We start from the raw sequence: 20,051 nt of genomic DNA on the forward strand, positions 1-20,051 counted from the left end.
CCTCGCATTATGAGGCAAATAAGATTCACAAAGTAGACAGTTTCTAGGGAAACTTAAAACCTTCGCCTAGGAAGGCTGAGAATCCACGGCATGCACCCTAGTTCGCATGAAAATGCAAGAGGCAATACCTAACGCATGTCGTGAACAACTCTCAGAGAGAAAGTTAGGGTAAATGGTAAGACCTATCCCCCGAGGGTCCCTTTTATGATGGCCTTCGGTAAGGGGTGCAGAAATATGACCAAGACGCCGACGTATTCGGTTGAGCTGCGGGTGCTTGGGACGTATGGTGCGTTACCGGCCATGTCCGTATGGCAAGTCTTGGCTACGATGCACCCGATCCCAAAGAAACCTCACTTATGGTGTGACTTCGTAATCCCAAGTCACATCGACGAAGGTGATAAGAGTTCACAAAAACAACTGAATGTCGTAATAACTGGATGGGAGGAGACCAACATGCATGTTAGGGTTAACCTCCTTGAAGGGGAAATCAGGGGGAATATAAAGGGATGGCACCCTCCATATTTGGGAGGTGTGTGACCAAAAAAGACGGCAATGTCATGGGACTAGCATTCATGGGAATGTCTAGACCTTTCGCATTGTCGCGAGATAGGGAAAAATAAGTGTTAAAGCGAGGTTGATGGATTATATTCGAAATAGTAATAAGCGCCTGAGACTTAGCCGAATAAAAATCCTTAAAGAAGGATGAGGCACAATAAGACCTTAATTAGGAGGCACAGTAAGACCTTGTATACAGTAACATGTAATAATCAGAATGAGAATAAGGACTAATTACGGCGAGACACTTGATGAATTACAAAAAGAAAAGAAGGCAGATAAAAAATCTAGCGAGATTCAAAGTTTGTGAAACCGCAGTAAAGGTAAAGCAACCAAGGGGAATATATAGTGACTTGAACAACTTCGCCTTGATCGGCTAATGCTCAACAAGAACAAGAGGCAAGTATATACTTTTATATTTTATGTTCTTATTTAGCATTATCCTCGCAAGACTCAGCGTTCCGCCAAAGTAAGACCCTGTCAAGAAAAGGCAAAGGCAAAAACAAGTGAAATAAGGAAGTTGAAGAGGGGAACGACGTGAAAAGGATAGACGAAATTCAATATAAGATGCGGAGAAAATGCCTAGTGAACCCCGGGGGAAGAAAGGAGCTCGCAAGATTTAAAGCATAAGGTCTAAAGCTTATGGGGAGGTTTGGATTAGCCTTAGGTCATACCTCATAAATACACAAAAGAATAAGAGGCAAGTATATGCTTTAAAGTTTAATTATTCTTTCAAAGTATTTCTTCGGTAAGTATATACTTGACAAAATATAAAATCATAATAGCAACACAAAATTCAATTAACGACCACCCAAAGAAATTAAGATGTTTTGCCCCCCAAGCTTGGGAGCGCCCAGAAAGATAAATTGTTTCAAAGATAGTTAGACAAAAATATGAAGGAAGAAAAACTAGGATTGTTACTGGCAGAGGCACCCTTGGATTCTTCCTCCTCGATCTTCTGTTCCTCGTCATCTTCGCTGAGCCTCTCTTCTTTGTCAGAGATGATTCTATTGTCCTTTGGCTGCTCATCATCGGAGAACACCTCCATAGGAAAGGCAGGACGAGGAAGGTCATGTTCGTCGCAGAAATTACCAAAAAGAGAAACCAGATAGTCATGGGTGTTCTTGCGAGCTAACTTGGCTATCTTCGCAGAAGTTACGATCATTTCATCCATGTCAGCATTCAAATCACTAACCTCATTCTTCAGACGAGAAACCTCTGTGCGAAATTCATCCATTTCACGGGAAAGACGAAGGACTTGGCTCTTGTGACGATCTTCAGATTCTGCAAAACCAAACAAAATTACATCAGAAACTAGAAATCTGATATAATCAATAGTATTTCGCACTGCACCTAAAGCTACCTTCCATTTGCAAGATAGTGATGTTCAAGGTTTCTTGGACGTCGGTATGCAAGTGGTCCATCCTGGAGATATCTAGATGCGATTTGTGAAGTTGAACACATAAATCGTGGTAGGTATTGTCCCAACCTGTAATGTGACCCGACTTCGAGGTATCTTTGTCAGATTGAATGACAAGAGCACCCTTGTTGTTACGAGAACCCATGGACTTGGTTTGAGAATAAGATTTGATTGACCTCGGTCGAGATGAGCTATCTAACTGAGCTTGAATAAGTTCCACTTTCTTCTTTAAACAGTCGATCTCTTCGTTTAAACCAACTACCTTGTTGCGAGATTTGCGAAGATTGACCACGAGTTTATCTTTACTCTTGATCACGCGCTCGTTATCTTCTTCCAGTCTCTTATAGTTAGCTAGTGACGAGGAATGAAGGTGCCTCAAAGTAGTGAGGGAATTGCTTACCCGTTGAAGATCGGACCTAAGACGCTCATTCTCGTTGTGAAGATGGTAATTTAATTCCTCGTTACGAGAACAATTAATGGCAAGGCGGTCCACTTGTGAAAAAAGAGTCTCGACCTTTTCGTTCAAAATCATATTCTCAGACACATAACAGTCATTTTGGGTCACGAAGTTCAGATTCTCATCACGAATATCTTCTAGCGAGGCAGACGCTTCGGAGGAATCCATTTGGCGTTGCATACAACGAGCTTGACGAAATACAAAATAAGAAAATAACAGAAGTAAAAGCAAAGGCAAAAAAAAAAAAAAAAACGATTCTGCGATGGGAGGGAACTTACTTAAAAGCTCCTCTATCTTCTGACTTTGCTTGCTGGAATGCTCTTTTTCCTCTTGCAGATCCTTTGTCAAAACTTTGATTTGAGCCTCGTCATTCTTTGCTTTCTCGCGAACAAGTCTAATTTCCACGAGGCTGGCCATGTGACGGTAGACCTCCTGCGAATTGAAGAATCGAAATTCAATAAATTAATCTCAGATAGAAGGAAGGCATAACAGGAAAAGTATAAAAGGCTCACCTGGTTCATCAAAGTTGAGTGTTGTTGGAGAGACAAGTTCATGGAGGCGTTAAGTAGTACGGACGGATCTTGAGAAAGGAAGTCATCAGAACTAAAAGTCACCAGAGATTCTAAGGCACGAGACCTCATGGATGGGTCTTCACGAGCTTTGTCGTAAATCTCTTGGAGGAATTTCATATCCGGATCATAGAGAGGGTTAGATAGCACAGATGGAGTCCCTTGCTTATTCTTCTCTCCAGCAGAGGGATCCTCTGTGGATTTCTTCGGACGTTCAACCTTGGGATGAACAGGAGGATCAGCTACTTTGGGAGGAGGAGTTGTGCGAGGCTGAGAAGTTTGAATTTTGGGAGGAGTAGAGAGACTTGAAAGTACGACTGAACTTGGAAGTGCCATCAAAGCATCCAGATCCAAGACCTTTTGTTGTCTCTTGGACCCGCCAGAAGAGGGGACACTAGTCTGCGAGATAATGAGTTCGTCAGGCAAAATGACTAAAAAGATCAAGTATGCGAAGTAACCATAATGACGAAGTAAAAATACCTGAGAAGAAGGAGGAGGTGGAACAAGATGATCACGCCTTTTTCGCCCCTTAGTTGACTCATGAACAGGCTGCTTCGCAAGAAGAGAGTCGTCCTGTGAAGGATAGAAGGTTAGAATTTAAAGATGTCATAAGAAGAAAATAATAGGCGAGGTAGATACCCGCTTGGGAGTTAAAGACTCGGAAGTAACAACCTTCCCCTTGGGCATCTTGAGAAGACCAGCAACAGGCATCACGAACTGAAAGAAAAGGGGAACATAAGGACGAGATTGGGAACTAAAGCTAGATAAATCATAAGGAAGAAAAACATACCTCGGCTGGCACAGACCACCGAAGTCTCCAGGGATCACAACCAGCGAGATAGCAGTGTTTAGGAAGAGGACCTTGGCGAGGAGCCCCCTTTTCGTCAAAACCCCAAACAGAAAGGCCACCAACCATCAGAGGAAACATCTCCCAATCATCATCACAAGAGAGGCGAAGTTGGGAATCCACATCTAACAAAAGAGCTTTGGTAAGATCCATAACAACATTTCGAACAAGATCAATGCCCCACTCCTGGTACTCACTTGTGATGGTAAATTTAGCTGAGTAGTTGGCCACGAAGGAGTGCACATTGAAGTCACGAGAATCGAATTCTTCAGGTGATGATGGGACTTGCGAAATACCATTACTTGAGCGAATCCTAAACTCGCTGGAGATGCGAATTGCGTTACCAGAGAGTTGAAAAACTCCACACTGCAACTTGCCTAGAATCTCGAGAAAGATGGGGTTAGAAGGATCGTAAAGCGGGAAAGATAATCCAGCCCTCAATTGGCCCAAAGTGACGATCATCTTGTCGGACGTCCAAATATCCGACTGAATCCACCTGTAGTTCAGTTCCATGTCCTGGGTAGCAGAAACAGGCGTACTCACAGAAGAATCAACGGCGGGAGTTAGGGTTAAACCCATCTTTTGAAAGTATGCTTGGAATTCTTCAAGAGATTTGAGTGAGATACTCGCGGAAATCTTCTTGGGTGCCATGATAACGAAAAAAGAATAAAAGATTTAGATAGATAGCAATAATGGCAGAAAAAGGAGAAAGCGCAAAAGCCAGATGAACGCGGAATAAGGGAATAGGAAAAGAAACCCCAAACCTAAATCAAGTGGGATATAAATAGCACAGAAAAAATGACCGGCTTAGTGGGTTGACGACACGTTCGAGGTATGCTAACCGGTAACAGACGGTTACTCAGAGAACGTGGACACGTGGAAGAAGGAAAGTGGAGAACGTGGCGGTTAGGGAATCCAAAACGGTTCTTATTCCATTCACGTATGGCTTGAATGGAATAAGAAAAGGCAAAATGTGGGTACACGAAATAGACTCGCCACGTGTCGAACACAGAAGGAAGAAGCATGACTAAGAAATCTCACTTAAAGATATCAATCAGGGACTTGTCAATTCGAATGTCAGAATTACCTCGTCACCGACCAATCCCGCGAAGTATCATACAGAAGCAAGGAGGCTTACACGAAGAGTATAAGTTACGAAAGACCAAGCTAGAGTACCCAACAAGATGCCAACGAAGAAACTGGAAGGGCGAAGTAAGCTAACTTGGCAGAAAAGATAACTTGCGAAGTAAATGTATTTGGGAGCAAGAAAAGAGACAGGTGTCCCGACAAGCCCATGTGAAGATGACGAAAGAAGGGGAAAAATTTTATGAAAAATGGACTGGGTGAAGTATAAAGCATCCCCGAAATAATTTGGTGAAGTAAAATGAGCTGTATCCCATTAGGATTGATTGGCCTATAAATAGAGATCCTTGGGCAAGGCATGAGGGGTCGGATTTTGGAGAGAAAAAAGAGCTTAGGGTAGAGAGTGAAATTAGGGTTTCCTTGTGTTCAAGAACTTGTATTTTGTTTCCTTAGAACTATCAATAAAGATTTCTTGGTTCATATTATTTTACCATGTCTTAGATCTTGATTGTTTTCGTTTTTGGGTGTACTACTGGTTTTTCAGTAGTTACACACCAACAACTAAAACATAATTTAGAACTCATTTTCTCTAACAAGGTGAAACCAACACCAAGGCCACTGCAAAGAAAGTTAAAGGGAAGAGATACCCTGAAACTGAAAGCATACCAACCCACTTGAATAGAACAACATACTGATCCCCAAGACCACCGAGACAAAGAAAATGCTAGTGGTGGTTAACCCTGATTCCACCTTGCAATAAAATTTCCATGTTACCAAGGAAGTTGGGATTGTTAAACGACCAAATTAAAGAACAAATATTCTTGATGCGAGCTAAGACTTGTTGTTGAATTCCATTTGATCCCTCTGCGCAACAAGGTTCCCAGATGATAGCAGCAGGAAGGATGTTTATCACATTTGCTTTTCTAGTGTTCGCTTTAGACTTAGGCCACGAAAAAATAGCTGCCGTATAAGTGTAAGGCATGTTTCAGTTGAGATTAAAAGAAATTCTCGAAGAAATAGTAAATGAATATGCCTAACGTTAAGTGTGAGGCATGCTCCATATATTACTAAGTTACTAACATTATCCTCTTTAATATAATGTGCTATTGCTTATATCTATCTTTTAAACTAAGTAGAGCCTTGTTTCATGCTTGCTTAGAAAACTAGTGTGTTATTCTATCCTCGAGTTATTACTTGATTTAGACAATAAGCAGCACGTAGTGGTGAATCCCACGCACCAACTGAGACTTCCCTGATTAATTGAGTGGATGCTATTTGATTGGATGATATTATTTATTCTCAAATTATATCTGGTCGATGAATCCAGTATTCTCCCTATTTGATAAAGAAAATCTCATGTTGTTGAGTTTTGGCACTTGGTGTCATGAATCATGCCCTATTTGAACATTATCCAGGCCAATACATATATAGTCATGAACGATAACTAGGCATATTATATGCATATGTGCATGCCACTATACATAATTTCATGTGCTTTTTGTTCTCGAAAGAGTAAATGCATGAGCATAAAAGTTTATGCAGCAATCATCCTTCCAACAATTTACATCTGGGGAGGAATCGGACAAAATACCATAGCTATTGCCAAATACAGTTTAGTTTTTTTCTTTTTGGCATTTTAATGCGTGGCTGTAAAATTAGAACACTTGGATCAAACTGTTTTTAGAATTTACATTCAGGCTATTCGGCTTTGATTTGATCATCTTTAGTCACCGTTGATTGTCAAAGACCATTGAATTTGGGAGGTCAATCAACAAGATGTACCAAACTTAAAGCAGGAAAAATTGAAGTGATCGAGTACCCGCAAACTACCTATAGTAAAGAAAAAAGAAAGTACAGAAGTCAACAAAAAAAAGTAATTGAGTAAAACTTTCAAAGAGAAAACGAAAAACGAAAATTGATAGAAGTCCATATATGTACCTCATCATCTAATATTCGACAACAACCACCATATTTCCTCGATGTAGATTTGACAAGATCACATTATACCCAGCTAGCTGTCATGTATTTAAGATAGTTGAAAAATCTACTACTACCACTTCACCAATATTCTGTAAAGTTGAGGTCTGGTTTTGTTCATGACCACATCAATCATTGGTTCTTCTTTGTAGAGATTTACTAAGAGAAACTTAATTTAAACAAATTCAATTATTATCATTTCTAAGTAAAAGAGGTTAGACCAGACCTCACTTTGCTTTTTTCTTATTATATAAAGACTCTTATTCTCTCATAGTTTTCTCATCACTCAATTCATTCTTCACTCTCTCTGTCTCTCTTTGTCTCTCTTTGTCTCTCTCTCTCTCTCTTTCTCTTCTCTATCTCAAACTCTCGCTCTTGGATTTGTTAAAAAAATTTATTGAGTATACTATTTCATTATCTGATTTATATTCCATATATCTAGCCAGATTAATGGCTATTGAGATTGGTTCTATTACTAGTAATAGTGTTGAGTTATCAAATGTTGCGAACTCTGATACTCATGGAGAGGATTCTCCATACTTTGCTGGATGGAAAGCTTATGATGAGAACCCTTATGATGAGATTACTAATCCTTCTGGTGTTATTCAGATGGGTTTAGCTGAAAATCAAGTAAGTATTCATCCATCACATCAAAATTCTCTTATATTCGTGTCTTCTTCAATTTTCATTAATGGGAACTAGTTTTGTAATGTTAATTGCGTTGTTTTGAACAGGTTTCGTTTGATTTACTAGAAGAATACTTGGAAAACAATGCAGACAAACAACCAACAACCAGGAAAAGTAGTGGGATTTCAAGCTTCAGAGAGAACGCTTTATTTCAAGATTATCACGGTTTACAAAGTTTTAGAAACGCAATGGCAAGTTTCATGGGGAAAATCCGAGGCGACAAAGTGAAATTCGACCCTGAAAGAATGGTTCTTACTGCTGGTGCAACAGCTGCAAATGAACTTTTAACTTTCATTTTAGCAAACCCTGGTGATGCTTTATTGGTTCCAACTCCATACTACCCAGGGTGAGTAATTCAACTCCATAATACTTTAACGCAATCTCGTAATTTGATTCTGATTTAATGATCCATATCTTTATTTTTAAAATTTGTATTAAATGTTTCTTTTTCTTTTTTTGATTGACAGATTTGATAGAGATTTAAGATGGAGAACTGGTGTAAATATTGTTCCGGTTCATTGCAACAGCTCAAACAACTTTCAAGTTACTCCACAAGCATTGGAAGATGCATACAGAGAAGCTGAATCAATGAACATAAAAGTTAGAGGACTTCTGATTACAAACCCATCAAACCCACTAGGTATAGCAATGGAACGTAAAGTACTCGAAGAGATACTCGACTTTGTTACGCGTAAAAACATTCATCTCGTATCAGATGAAATATACTCAGGGTCAGTTTTTTCTTCAACCGAATTCGTAAGCGTTGCAGAAATACTAGAAGCACGAAACTACAAAGATGCGGAAAGGGTTCACATTGTTTATAGTTTATCAAAAGATTTAGGGTTACCAGGGTTTAGAGTTGGAACTATTTATTCATACAATGATAAAATTGTGACAACTGCAAGAAGGATGTCAAGTTTTAGTTTGGTCTCATCACAAACACAAAATCTTTTAGCTGCCATGTTATCCGATACGAAGTTTACTGAAAACTATATCAAAATCAATAGAGAAAGATTGAAGAAAAGATATGGTTTAATTGTTGATGGACTACGAAAAGCTGGAATTCAGTGTTTAGAAGGAAACGCCGGATTATTTTGTTGGATGAATCTCAGTCCGTTTTTGAAGAGCTACACAAAAGAAAGCGAATTGATACTCTGGAATTCAATGGTGAAGGAAGTTAAGTTGAACATATCTCCTGGATCATCTTGTCATTGTGATGAACCTGGTTGGTTTAGGGTATGCTTTGCTAATATGAGTGAAGCAACATTAGAAATAGCATTGAAGAGAATTTACGACTTCATGGAAACTTATCAAAGAAGCATGAAGAATTAGAAACCAACACATTTTTATTCATATTATTTTTTTGGTATTACATTGATTCTTTAGATGATTCAAGATAACCCATTTTTTAAAATGGGATAATTCATCTCTAAATATTGTTAAGAAATGGGACTTGCATTTGATTGTCAAATAAATATATTATTTTTATTCTTAATTTTACATTACATACATTCTTTGGCAAATTTATTTACGCATTTCTTGAAATGAATAAAAACTCCCTTTTGAGCTTGTGTTCCGAGTCTTTTCCGACTTCGGATTGGTTTGTTCAATCCATTTTCAATATAGCTTGTTCTATGAGAATCCAACAACTTTAGAGGTGTGGACCAAAATGAAACAGCTACTATATCCTTGATATGGAAAGTAAAAGTATGTTGCTGAAGAAATTACGTACCTATAATAAAGATCTTTAAGAGTTTCCACTCTTTATGACTCTTGCAAGATAAGTCAGAGTTTACAGGTACAGTACGTATAACCATGACAAAGAAACATATATTAGGTAGGTCAGAAAAGGATATTTCAAGTGGCGGTGGTGTTTGCATTAATGTCGACAGGGACATATTCCACTTAATTAAGGATATCAAACCATGCATAATTATGATTAAGTTATAGTTTCATTTTCATTTTGTAATCAAGGTAGGTCAACTAGAGGAATTTCATTGGAGGTGACTCAGTCAGGAGTTGACCTTATAAACATATTTGACTTTGAATATGTAACTTAATTATATGGAAACACTTTGTATGTCGTGGGTTTCTCCCGAGTTTTATACACTGTGACACAAGCCGGAAGACCAGTATTGGCTCGTTACTATCCCACTGATAAAATCATTGACTCTTTTAAGGATTGCCTTTGAGTTCTTATACGGTAGGATCTTTTGTCGTTGTAGAATTGTTGAACTGAATAATACTTTCCTAAAGAAGTATATATGTTAAAAGAAAATTCAAACAAGGGACCAAACATCAACAAGAGAGTAGTGCCAAAGAGAAAAAAACCATTGTGGTTAGGATCTATCAAAATTTCACGAAAATGTTACGTGGTTTATGGACCAACTACACTTAGGGGTCACATCAGAGTCTCAAGGTTCAATGGTTCATCGGCAAGTGGCTTCTTCTTATGTCTTGATCGGCAAACAAGCCAAGCAACTGACTTTTTCTGAACTTTTTTTCGCTAACTTTTTCTTAAGTTTGGCAAACAAGTATTTGCCAAACTCTTTTGTTAACTCTTTCTTTCACCAAAAATGTAGTGCTGACTCCCGATAGTGAAATTTCTGTCAGCCTTTTCCTATAAAAGTAATTTTATTTTTCTAATATGGTCAAATGTGGTCCTTCTCGTTACGTGCCATTTTCTTATTATGGTCTCTAATTCTCTATATACTTCGACAAATCCATACACCTGTTAATTTCGTCTTGTTCCTGTAGTTAAAGTCAACTCAAAACTCCAACATGACACTCTAGTAGCCAAGTAGTTATAATCTCCAAAATACTCATTACGACGTGGCATTCGTACATGGTGGACTTTTCCGGCTCTTATTTCTTTCACGGATGAGTTAATCACCAACAAGTCTCCCTTGGAGTCTGAATTTGTTCACACTCTTCCAAGAAGTATATATTTAATATAGTTTTCGTGATTGGTTGATTATTTAATTGATGATCTCACTATTCTTCATGTTTAGAACCTCGACGCTCGTTATATAGCTTTATAAGTTAAATCAATGGTAAAGATTGAAATGTTACGTGCACATTCATTAAGGAATGTGCAAAAATTCGGACTCGTCTCCTTTGCTTTAATTTGTTTTCGAACTCTATTATTAGGACTGAAAGAAGGGAGTTTTCAAAAAGAAAAAAGATAGTTCTCGGGCTCACTAGGTAACAAAAAAGGGTAACGAAATAGTAATCTTGAGAATGTTTACAATGTCCTGTAAGAAGATCAATGGAACACAAGACTACAAGCAAGACATGATTATTGCAAATTAGCTATTCTAAAGGCAGAGAAGTGGAGATCCAGAGCTAGAGTCAATCACATGAAGCAACACGATGATAACACTAAATATTTCCACAGACTTGCAACAGATAGAAGAAGTTATATTGGTGCTATCAATGTTAGAGGAGAAATGACTAAAGTGGAAGCAAATATTAAAAAGGGTATTGTTGATCATTTTCAGCATATTTTTCTAACTACTTCTTCCAGAACTGTTTCAATGGATCATATGAATTTCAATATTATTTCTGAGGAACAAAATACTTGGATAGAGAATGACTTCACAGAGCAAGAATGCTTGTCAGCAATGAAAAAATTGGGACAACTTAAAGCCCCATGGCCGGATGGCTTCCATCTAAAATTCTTTATTCTTTGTTGGGATATCTTGAAGATGACGTTATGTTGGTGTTCAAAGAATTACAAGATAAATGTTTCATGGATTGGAGGCTTAAAAATTCTTTCGTAGCTTTAGTTCCAAAAAAAGAAACAATAGAAGAGATCAAAGATTTGAGACCCATTAGTCTGATTCATGGTATGTATAAAATTATTTCTAAGGTTCTTGCACATAGATTCAAGGAAGTTCTTCCATCAATTATTTCTTCTCATCAGTCTGCTTTCATCAAGAAAAGACCAATCCTAGATGAAGTGCTTGTGGCTAATGAACTTATTGATTCAAGAAGAAGAAGTGGAAAAGCAGGGTTACTAGTGAAGGTGGACTTTGAAAAGGCTTTTGATCATGTTAGATGGGACTTCTTAGATGAAATTCTTGCTCTTATGAATTTTGGTGAAAAATGGAGAAAATGGGTGAGAATATGTCAGATTTTCAATTCTAATCAATGGGTCTGCAACTGGTTACTTTAAGTCTGAAAAGGGAATCAGACAAGGAGATCCCATCTCTCCTTTCTTGTTCTTGCTTGTAGGTGAAGCTATTTCTTTTATGATTAAGAATGCTCAGGAACAAGGTTTCATTGCAGGTTTTCAAGTGACAAATGGTGGTAAGATGATTAGTCATTTGCAATTTGCAGATGACACTTTAATTTTCTTAGATGCTGATATTGATCAAATTAAGCATCTCAGACTGTTACTGTTGGCTTTTGAACAACTCACAGGTCTTAAAATTAACTTTGCAAAAAGTCAAAATTTTGGAGTAGGTTATGATGGTGATTTATCTCAATTTTATTCTTTACTAGGCTGCTATAATGGAATGTTACCAACTACTTATTTAGGCTTGCCCTTGGGTGACAAAAGTGGAGGAGTTGATAAATGGGACAAAGTTGTTGATAAGTTCACTGTGAGATTGTATGGATGGAATAGAACTATGATGAATAGAGCAGGTAAAATCATCCTTATTAAGAATGTTCTTTCCAGTCTTCCTGTTTATTATATGTCACTTTTTGTTATGCCAGTTTCTGTTGCTAAGAAGCTAGGAAAAATTATGAGGAATTTTCTTTGGAATGACAAGTCCAACAAAAAGAAGATGAATCTAGTGAAATGGCCTACTCTATGAAGAAAAAGAAGTTTTGGAGATCTGGGTATTAAATCACTTTTGAAGATGAATAAAGCTTTATTAACAAAATGGTTGTGGAGATTTGCTATGGAAAAAGAGGCTTTATAGAGAGGAATTATTGAAGAAAAGTATGGTGCTGAAGCAAGTGGTTGGTTCTCTAAAATTCCGAAAATTTCTTATGGTACTTGTCACTGGAAATGCATCATGAAGTGTGATACAATTTTTAAAACTAATGTCCATTTCAAAGTTAATTCTGGCACTAGTGTCAGTTTTTGGAAGGATGTTTGGCTTTTAGAAACCTCTTTACAATCAAAGTACCCTAATCTATTTGTTTTATCTAGAAGTAAGGATCATATTGTAGATGACATTTAAGCAACAGAGACAGGCACTTGGAATCTTGCAGTTCTAAGAAGAATGAATGCAACAGCAAGATTGGAGTTAGAAGAATTACAAAGAAATCTGAATGGTTTTTCTCTCAATAATGAAGCTGAAGATGAGATATCCTGGTCTCTCAATACTAAAGGTCAATATACTGTGAAATCTACTTATGATTTATTGAACTCTGAGAATCCAGAACCTGAGCAGAATGACATATTCAATTACATCTGGAAACAAAAGTTACCACCAAAAATAAGATTTTTCCTCTGGACTTTAGCTCACAATAGCTTACCCACCAAAGATATGCTGAGAAGAAGAGGTATTGAAGCTAATCCATCTTGTGTCTTTTGGGAGAATATTGAAACTGTGGATCATCTCTTTTTACATTGTCCTTATGCAAGGAAAGTTTGGTCTCATTTTCAAGAGAAGATGCAGTGGAAATTTACTATGCCTGCAGATTTTTTCACTATGTTACTGTCTTGGAATCTATCTTTTACTTCTCCTTAGCAAGAGAAAATTTGGAGTATGATCTCAGTGGCAATTGTTTGGAATCTCTGGTTAAAAAGAAATGATCGTGTTTATACTGAGAAGCACAATACATACATTGGTTTGTTCAATAAAATTAAGTACACTATCTTCACTTGGTGTCTTGTTTTTAAGGACTTTGAATTTCCAACTTCTGTGATGTTATGGCAAGATGGCCAAAGATTTACTTTGATTATCTGTAATCAAAGAAGTATTTTGTTTCTTTCCTAGCCCGTTTGTTTTGTTTTAGGAAGTAGTTTGTTACTTACCTAGCTCTCTTGTTTTGTACTCTTAGGGTGGTACAAATCTTTTGTACCCTCTTCTTTTTTATTAATAAACTTCTTTACCGATCAAAAAAAAATATTAGTAATAGCTAATATGCCTTTGATTAGTACTAATATAAATGATTAAGTGTATTAATTAAAAATCAGTGATTACATTAATTTAATGATTAGATTAATATTTTGAAATTTTAAAAAAAAATGTTTACTAAGAGAAAGAGGATTTGTTTTTTTTTGAAAACCTTGGAAGAATATGATGAAACATATCTTCAAAATAGTCAGAAAAACCTAATACTCGACTCATATTACATTTTTGTTGAGTCTAAGGGCCTTTTTTTTTTCTTTTTTTTTTTTGCAGTTACAACTAGGAAATTATTACACCCCAGCCGTAACCGACACTTCTGGGCTGAGAATTTAAAATCTCATAGCGAAAAGTACTAGTCACGGCTGGGAAATCCTACCCAAAACTCAACCTTTGTTTTTTTTCCTTTTTTTCTTGGGTATCAAAATCACTTACGACTAGTTAATCATAACCGTAAACAACATCCTACGGCTGAGAATATTAATTTTTCCAATCGTATACCTGTGTTATGGTTAGGAAATCCCAACTGAAACCCAACCTCTGTTTTTATTTTGTTTTTCGTGATTATCAGAATCTCTTACGACTAGGAAATCCTAACCGTAAACAACATTTATGGCTGTGAGTTTTAATTTTCCCAACCGTAAACCTAATTTACGGCTAGGAAATCCTATTAGATGTATATATGACTTACATTTGGAGTGGTTGGAAATTAAGAACTCTCAACCGTATATAGTACCAAAATTTTGTTTTTTTCATTTTAACTCTAGCTTATTCGAATCGAATTTGTTTGGCAATCAAAAGCAAAAATAAATGGTGATTTTTCTTAGTTTTTTGTTTTTATGATCGTCATCTTCATCACGATGCGATGGAGAAGAAGAAGAAAGGAAGAAGAGTAATAGATTTAGGTTTTTTTTTATGATCATCATCTCATCATGATTTATGAATGAGAAAATCAGGATAAGGAGAAGATAATACATTTACATTTTTTTATCATCTTTATTTTCATCATCATTAAATCATGATCATCATCTTCATCATGATTTGTTAAAGAGAAGAGAAGCAGAAGGAAAAAATAATAGATTTATTTATTGTTTTTTAATGAATAGTTAGATTTGGAATAATTAGATTTGGGTTAGGACATTTTTGACGTTTCATATACATTAGGTGCCCTCCATCTACTTTGTTGGACATTAGAATCATTTTCATCCCCAAAACCCAATGGTTTTCAGCCGTACGTAATAATATGATTCCTGAATTTATGTGTTTTCTTTTTCATTCTTGATTTGAAAAAATAAACATACGTAGCTCTTGTTCTTCTACCTATCCTAGGTGGCATCACATTCACCAGCTCGGTACACTACAAGAAAATCTACCTATTGCCACATCTTCAATATAAATGTTGCAAAGGAAAAAAATTAGTCACGATAGTTCTCAAGTGCGGTTAGAAGCTATAATTTGTTGCTGCAAAATGAAACTGTTGCCACAAAAATGTAACAACAATATCAAAAGAGTGTGGCAAAAAAGTATAATCTGTTGATGCAATAATAGGAAAAGAATTTGATATGATGACATAAATATGATAGCAAAACATGCTAGCTCGATGGAGTATGATTGTTTATATGTCACGAGGGAAGGTATAAATAAAGTAAGATGATAATGCAACGCATATAATGTAAATGCAGTAATGTAAAAAACGTAAACATTTACGCGGTTCGGAATAATGGCTTACATCCGCATGGGTATTGAAAGATTTCTCTACGAGGTTATGATAATTTCAAAGTTAAGTCGAATAACTTTGAGTAAATTAAGGGAGACTGAGATTACACAATGGAAGAGGTGTAAACTGGGTTGTGCCCACCCAATACATGAGTTAGCCCAGCACGACACAACACGTCATCTTAACGTGCTGGGATGGGCCAGGATAATCGTCACAGTGACACAGCACATCACGTGGCACGGATAAATATGTGACACATCACAACACAACACACCATAACATGTATAAAATACTGCACAATACGGTAAAATACAACACATTTATTTTGTATATTTTATATTACAAAAGAGTGTTTATTCTAACCAGTTTTTGACACTCTATCTTCGTTTTTTTGAATTATTTCAATAACAACACATATAATATCTAAATATGTTGAAAATATTTATTTTGAAAAATGTAAAATAAATGTGTCAGGCACAGCACGGCACAACACGCTCTCAAACACAGCACAACATAGCACGCCTTAATTTCTCACACGGCACAACAAGTAACACGGCGGATTCACCTCTTAATGGGATGTGCTGGGCTGCGCCGACACATTTTACACCTTTAATTTACTTACTTTCTCTCTCCTAAACTACTTCTTTTCTCTCCTCTTAAAGAAATTGTTAACTCTTAGTCCTAACCAATAGACACGAGATTTCAATCAATGTTCTAAAAACTGGCCCGGACATCAAATCGAAAAAATTACTGGGTCAGGGTCAAATGGTTCAACTCAGGTTCACCGGGTCACATATGGATATGATTTTTGTTCATGTTTTGTTGTTTAAATTTATATATGCATGATAATCATCAAAAAAACAGTTGGCTCTGTGGTTGGGGGTCACTTGAAGGAGCAATTGGTCACGAGATCAACTCCCCCTACTTACCCAAAATCTTTTTGCACGAAAAGGAACGAGTCAACCCATTTGAGAACCGTTCAGAATCGGCTGGATCACGGGTCAATACGGACGAGTCAACCGATTTTCATTAAAGAAAACGGTTTCTTGTAACTTTACTAGGTCATTGATGGACTAGCCCAGAAAGGTGACTGGGTCACCGGTTCATTGGTCTGACCGGCCGGGCCGGTTTTCATAACCCTGATTTCGATTCCTTTCCCATAAAAATAATTTCGTTTTCTAAATAGGGGCCGACCTTTTCAGTTTTTGGAATGTGGTCCTTCTCTCGTTACGTGCCATTTTGCAAACCAGAAATTTATGGATAGAGTTCAGCCACCAAAAAAGACTGAAGAGTGGAGAACCAAAACATGGAACAAGTGTTTTTTCTCTAGACTACAGAGCTAGATAGTCTGCCATCCAAAGTTTAGGAATATAGAGGGGGTAGCTATCAAAAGATCTTGTAAAGAGATCTTCTAAACATAGACATTAGCACCACTCTTCAAAACAATAGCTTTTCGAGAGCAGTCCAGAGACTCCACACTCCAAATCCCACACGACTCCCCTATTCCGACACGACTCCCCTACTCCGACAAATTCCAACGGCAAACAAACACGCCTATAACTTTCGGCTAGTTCTTGTTGTTAAAGCCGACTCAGTTACCATCACATGACTAGGAAAAATGAAGACTTTGTTAGAGAGGGGGCAAAAACTTATAAGAGAGGGAGGCGGATGTCACTCCTGCATAAAGATAAAGTCATTTAGTGCCGATATCAGTGACCTTTATTCAAAATTCGTCAGCGTCAAAATTCGTAGAGAAAGCTAAAATCACAGTAGGGTCACTAATATGGGCCGATTCAATGAAATTTCCTAGACGAGCCCAAACTATCCCAGTATCACCTACCTATCTGAATGTCTACCCATATAATAAGGATGTGAACAGAACCTACTCATTATTTTATAAGGGGGCTCTAGTCCCAGTTCATTTTAATTTCTTCCTCATCAGAGTGATTTTCACTTTTCAGTTCCTCCAAAAACCCTAGTTTCGTTTCAAGATGAAGGGGCTAAGGCAACTCTTCTTCAGTTCTGCCAAACATCTGCACCCTAATCGTGAACAAGGTAATCAATCTTCTTCATCTTATTGTTAGGGTTTATCAAATCTGAAGTGTTTTATTGATTTTGGGTTATTTTTTCTTCCTATGTTTGCTGCATTTAGGATTTCTGTTTAGATTTAACAAATTTTTTGTTCGGGGTTTCTTGATTAGTGAATATGAAACTGGGTTTTAATTTTACTAGGGTTTTGGAATCATAGTGATGAAATAGAATAGTGCCGATTTGAGTTATACTACCCCGCCTTGGTTGGAACGGGACTAATGAATGAGCAACAGGCAAATTGGGCCTTTGCCATTAAAACAGGTAGAAATCGAAGTTAGTTGCCTTCGCATACCATAATTTGATTAGATTGTAGATTTTTCTTTGCAGGAATGGTTTTGTGTGACATGGTATCGTTAAGCCACTTGCCTGTAAGATCCCATCAGAATTTTGATTAGAAGAAGCCAAACTTTGTCATGATTGTCGTATCACTTGTACCTTCCACTAGCAATCTCTCATGATTAAGATTTAAGAAGTTTATTTGATTCTCTGCTCTCTATCTCCATTACGTTAATTGTTCCTGACTGTATGTGGCATTCATGTTTGGTTAAGAAGATTATTTAGTTTAAGGATCTGTCTTCATTTGGAAGAAGACCATGATGCAGAAAGCTCAAACTCAAATGACGGTAGTACACCAGGAGTAGTTAAAATAAATAACCACAATCGTAAGAACGATTAGTATGGGAATATCATTTTATTTTCCTATCATTACTCAAATTCACGGCTAGTTCATGTATTCAAACGTTAGAGTAGGTCCTGTTTATATAGAGAAGTAACTAGATAAATATCAATCATGCTGTTATCGGTGTTTCCTGTATTTAACTGCAGGTTTTCTTGTTTGGTTAGTAAATGTGAACTTGGGTTTCTAAATTTCTAGCATTTAAATTTATCTGTGATGTTTAGGTAGGTTTGTTGTAGCGATGGGATTAAAGCTGCATCAATTGCAAGCTAAGAAATGTCAAGCCACTAGAGATGTAAGAAAACAGTTGGCTGCATATTGGCCACGCCCACCTGCAAGTAGTAGAGACGAGATACTTGATCGATCTGCTCAAATAGGGAATTGTGTACCTTTATCTGAGTTACGTACAGGAACATATGTGCATTGGATTGAATGTAAACCAGGACAAGGTGCAAAGCTGGTTCGAGCCGCTGGGAGTTATGCTAAAATAATGAAGGAACCAGCAGAGAAATGTCTATTGAAGTTACCTTCAGGGGTGGAAAAACTTATTGATTCTCGATGCCGAGCTACTATTGGTACAGATAAAGATAATACTCATGTTAAGAAGAAGCTTTACAAAGCAGGACAAAGCCGGTGGTTGGGTATACGCCCACATGTGCGTGGTGTTGCAATGAATCCAGTGGATCATCCTCATGGAGGAGGAGAAGGGCGTACAAAAGGAGGTAGACCTTCCTGCTCGCCGTGGGGGAAGCCCACGAAATGTGGATATAAATCAGGGGCCGTGAAAAAGAAGAAAGCTAACAACAAAGATTAGTTCATGCCATGACTAACTATATGGAAGGTCAGTTTTATTGATGCATTGTTGTAGTGAATTAAGAAGCTAATAGATTTTATCTCTTTGAAAATAGAATGTTTGAATGTTAAAACTGAAATGTGTATGTTTTGTACCCTGTATTTCCCTGTGTGTGGACATTAGACATTGGTTAAAACCTTAGCCACCAGGAGCGGGAGCGAGAACAGAAGCGAAATTCGTAAAATTTTCAAAAATGAAATTCGAGGAGCGAGTCTGGAGAGTAAATAAGTTTTATAAATATATTAGTTGTACCACTAATTTTCATAATAAATACACAAAAAACATAGAGAAAATTCTAATAAAATGACTACTTTCTATTTTCCTTAAGTGTATCTGGTAAACACAAGTCAATTTTTGGTATTAAAATAAAAAAACATAAATACAGAATTTGGAAATTGTATTTAAACTTGGAAAGTTTAGTTGGTATTAATGGAAAAGCTCCTTCCTTGTTAGGAGCGAGTTTCTCAGCAGTTAGGAGCTAGCTTCCGTCGAGAATCTTACTGAGGAGCGCAGATTCGCGAATCTCAGGGAAATTCGTGAGGACTTTCACGAATCTGGTGACTAAGGTTAAAACAAATGGCTATGTTAGCTACGTGTTGTAAGACTATAACTCGGGAAACTGTATGCTAGTTTAAAGGTCTAGTTTAATTAGGAGATGATTGAGTTTGATAAAGTTTTTCTGTTAATTCATTTCGTTTCCCAAGAGTCATTGCGTGTTGGTCGTCTTCTTGGTCTTAGTTCTTATACTGCAAAGAAGGAGACCCTTAGTTTCCCCTAGCTGTTGTGGTTCTTTTGCTCGTAGTTGCCATGAATTTTTGTTATTTTCTTCTTTTGTTGTTCTTGGCAGATACATTAGCAAATAAGGGTTGTTTCTTAGATGTAGCCTGTAACTAGTATACCTGATTCTTGAATAATGTAGAGTGTTCTGATAAAGAGTATTACAGATTTGGATATGCGTAGAGATAATAGGGATCGAGTTGTGTAATTGAGGTAAGAGTTTGAAGTCGAGTTTTGTTTGATCTGTGTTTGT

At 37.1% G+C, this 20,051-nt stretch overlaps 2 protein-coding genes across 2 annotated transcripts; both read left to right on the forward strand.

Annotated features, from left to right (window-relative positions):
- Positions 1-7,229: 7,229 nt before the first annotated feature.
- Positions 7,230-9,025, forward strand: LOC113319212 (1-aminocyclopropane-1-carboxylate synthase 7-like). The gene is made up of 3 exons (XM_026567484.1): positions 7,230-7,538; positions 7,643-7,941; positions 8,063-9,025. Exons 1-3 carry the CDS (start codon positions 7,359-7,361, stop codon positions 8,925-8,927), a joined length of 1,344 nt encoding a protein of 447 aa, XP_026423269.1. The 5' UTR covers positions 7,230-7,358; the 3' UTR covers positions 8,928-9,025.
- A 2,222-nt stretch (positions 9,026-11,247) lies between these two features.
- On the forward strand, positions 11,248-12,418 carry LOC113316311. Its single transcript, XM_026564523.1, has 2 exons — positions 11,248-11,725; positions 11,832-12,418. The coding sequence occupies exons 1-2, from the start codon at positions 11,248-11,250 to the stop codon at positions 12,416-12,418; spliced, it is 1,065 nt and encodes a 354-aa protein (XP_026420308.1).
- Positions 12,419-20,051: the final 7,633 nt, after the last annotated feature.

This window comes from Papaver somniferum, chromosome 10 (assembly GCF_003573695.1).
Source record: "Papaver somniferum cultivar HN1 chromosome 10, ASM357369v1, whole genome shotgun sequence".
In the NCBI taxonomy this organism is placed as follows: domain Eukaryota; kingdom Viridiplantae; phylum Streptophyta; class Magnoliopsida; order Ranunculales; family Papaveraceae; genus Papaver; species Papaver somniferum.

What these genes read in the sequence shown, in the direction of transcription:
- LOC113319212 (XM_026567484.1), top strand. Translation starts at nt 7,359, where the DNA reads ATGGCTATTGAGATTGGTTCTATTACTAGTAATAGTGTTGAGTTATCA. An exon ending in TGGGTTTAGCTGAAAATCAA is followed by an intron (nt 7,539 to 7,642) that starts GTAAGTATTCAT and finishes TGTTTTGAACAG; the next exon opens with GTTTCGTTTGATTTACTAGA. An exon ending in CCAACTCCATACTACCCAGG is followed by an intron (nt 7,942 to 8,062) that starts GTGAGTAATTCA and finishes TTTGATTGACAG; the next exon opens with ATTTGATAGAGATTTAAGAT.
- LOC113316311 (XM_026564523.1), top strand. Translation starts at nt 11,248, where the DNA reads ATGGCCGGATGGCTTCCATCTAAAATTCTTTATTCTTTGTTGGGATAT. An exon ending in GAGAAAATGGGTGAGAATAT is followed by an intron (nt 11,726 to 11,831) that starts GTCAGATTTTCA and finishes TCTTGCTTGTAG; the next exon opens with GTGAAGCTATTTCTTTTATG.